Source organism: Otolemur garnettii, unplaced genomic scaffold, assembly GCF_000181295.1.
Source record: "Otolemur garnettii isolate 467f Iridium unplaced genomic scaffold, OtoGar3 scaffold00055, whole genome shotgun sequence".
Taxonomy (NCBI): Eukaryota; Metazoa; Chordata; class Mammalia; order Primates; family Galagidae; genus Otolemur; species Otolemur garnettii.
The window spans coordinates 4143005-4144973 of NW_003852450.1; the positions used below are offsets into that span (position 1 = coordinate 4143005).

A 1969-nucleotide genomic window follows, 5' to 3' on the forward strand; every position below is an offset into this window, starting at 1 on the left:
CCACTGGGGAAAGCATTCCTAAAATTGACGTGAATCTGCCACATGGGAGCCCCGTGTGGCTATTGCCTACCATACTGGACCATCAGCCGTGGAGGCTGTGTCTCTGGCTGTTGGTATAGGGATCAGATTGTGTCATAATCTTGCTGTGTGACCCAGCGCAAGCCATTTATCCACTCTGGGCCATTATTCCTTCATCTATAACATGGCAAAGATGTATTCCCCTTCCTAACCTCACAGGGAAAGTTACATCCATAATCGGGAACACTTTAGAGAGGAGATGGCCTCAGAAATCGAGGTGCTACAAGAAATGCAGAAGTCAGTTATTTCTGTAATCTTCACCAAAATCACAGCAATGATGTAACTATATGACCATCCCTGTTAGGCTTTGCAGGCCAGATGACCCCTCTTACCTGGAGAAGAGATCAGGGTTACAGCGGCCAGCAGCAGCACATGTGGCCTCCTCCTGGCAGGTGTTCCCATGGTGGGTGTTCTGGGCAGAGGTGGGGATCGGAGGAGATGAACCTCAGTGCAGCCTGGGGAGAGTCTGGCTGGAGGCTGACAAGGACCTGGGGAGGCAGACGGGACCACACGGCTGAGGAGCGCCCCTCCAGCTCCAAGCGCATCAGAGTGGGTAATGGCTTTTACCTCGGCCTGGGGAGCCGGAATTGCCCAAGCACTAATCCTCCCCAGGGCCTCAGGGGAAGGGGCTTGGCTATTACCAAGAGCTCTTCCCAGGCTGAGTGCCTCCTACAGGCCCCCTGGGAGTCTGGCTCTGCCTTGCACCCCCACCCTCTCCAGCCAGCGGGGTGCTGCTCAGGAAGTGAAAGCTGTGGTTAATTGGGAGGCCAGAACCCACCTGCCTGCTCTGCCCAGTGGTAGCTCTGGAGGTAGGTCCAGGAGAGAACCGTTCCAATGCCCAGCTTGGGGAACCAGCCATGTCTTCCTCTGACAACCAGGATTGGGGATGATTCTCTCCCTGCTCCTCCCCACAGCTACCTGGGTGCCTAATAAGCCCTTCTAGGAGCTGCATTAAGTCTCTAGGGACCAGCTTAGTTTTTCTGGCTTTCAGGAGGGTTCTCACTGATTTATGCACAACCTCTGACCAAGGTCTCAGGCAAGGCACTCAGATGGAGTCATGACCTTGGCCGCATTTGCACCACTCCCAACCAAAGTGGCTAATGAACTCAGCAGGCCTTCTGGGCTGAGAAAGAGTTAACACTGCTCCTGGAGGAGCCTCCCTCTAGTGGGGGGATGAGCAGAGGCTGGTTAAATACTGAAGCTCCAGAAAAGCTGTTCCCTGTAGGCTGCTGAGACTAAGTCATAGGTGTGTCCCAGCAGTCTGAGAGATGGGAGAGGCAAGGGCCAGCCTTCCCATCCACTGCCTATCCCTGAGAGAGCCTCCGAGTTCCAAGGAGAGTATGGAATCTCAGGGACCTGAGACTCTCAGTTACTGGAGTGAGTCTGAGTCACCAAGCTCCCACTCAGAGCTGCCAGAGGGGTTCAGGGTTTGGGACAGCCTGGTTGGGGGCTCTTTCACTAGCTGCCTGTAACCTGTCCTGTCTCTGGATCTCAGTGTTGCAGCTCTGACAATGCTCTCAGAGAGTGCAGGATGTCAGAGGGCCTGGCAATGCTGTTCTAGGATGGGGATGAGGGGTGCAGAAGGAAAGCTGCAGAGAACTTGAGACCATTCCCTGGGGTCTGTGCAGACCAATGCAAGTTCAGGGTGTGCCCTGTCTCACTTCATACTCGATTGTCTTGAGAAGAAAGTTCCCAAATCCTTTTATTTATTTATTTTATTATTATTATTATTTGAGACAAGAGTGTCACTTTGTCGTCCTTGGTAGAGTGCCATAGCGTCACAGCTCACAGCAGCCTCAAACTCTTGGGCTTGAGCGATACTCTTGCCTCAGCCTCAGCCTCCTAAGTAGCTGGGACTACAGGTGCCTGCCACAATGTCCGGCTATTTTTT

General features: G+C 53.4%; 1 protein-coding gene across 1 annotated transcript in view; it reads right to left on the reverse strand.

Moving 5' to 3' along the window:
• CNTN2 (contactin 2) overlaps positions 1-480 on the reverse strand; it is a 21479-nt gene extending 20999 nt beyond the window's left edge. The window contains exon 1 of the mRNA XM_003792330.1: positions 411-480. Coding sequence (XP_003792378.1) covers positions 411-480 — 70 coding nt within the window. The remainder of the gene's footprint in view (positions 1-410) is intronic.
• Positions 481-1969: the final 1489 nt, after the last annotated feature.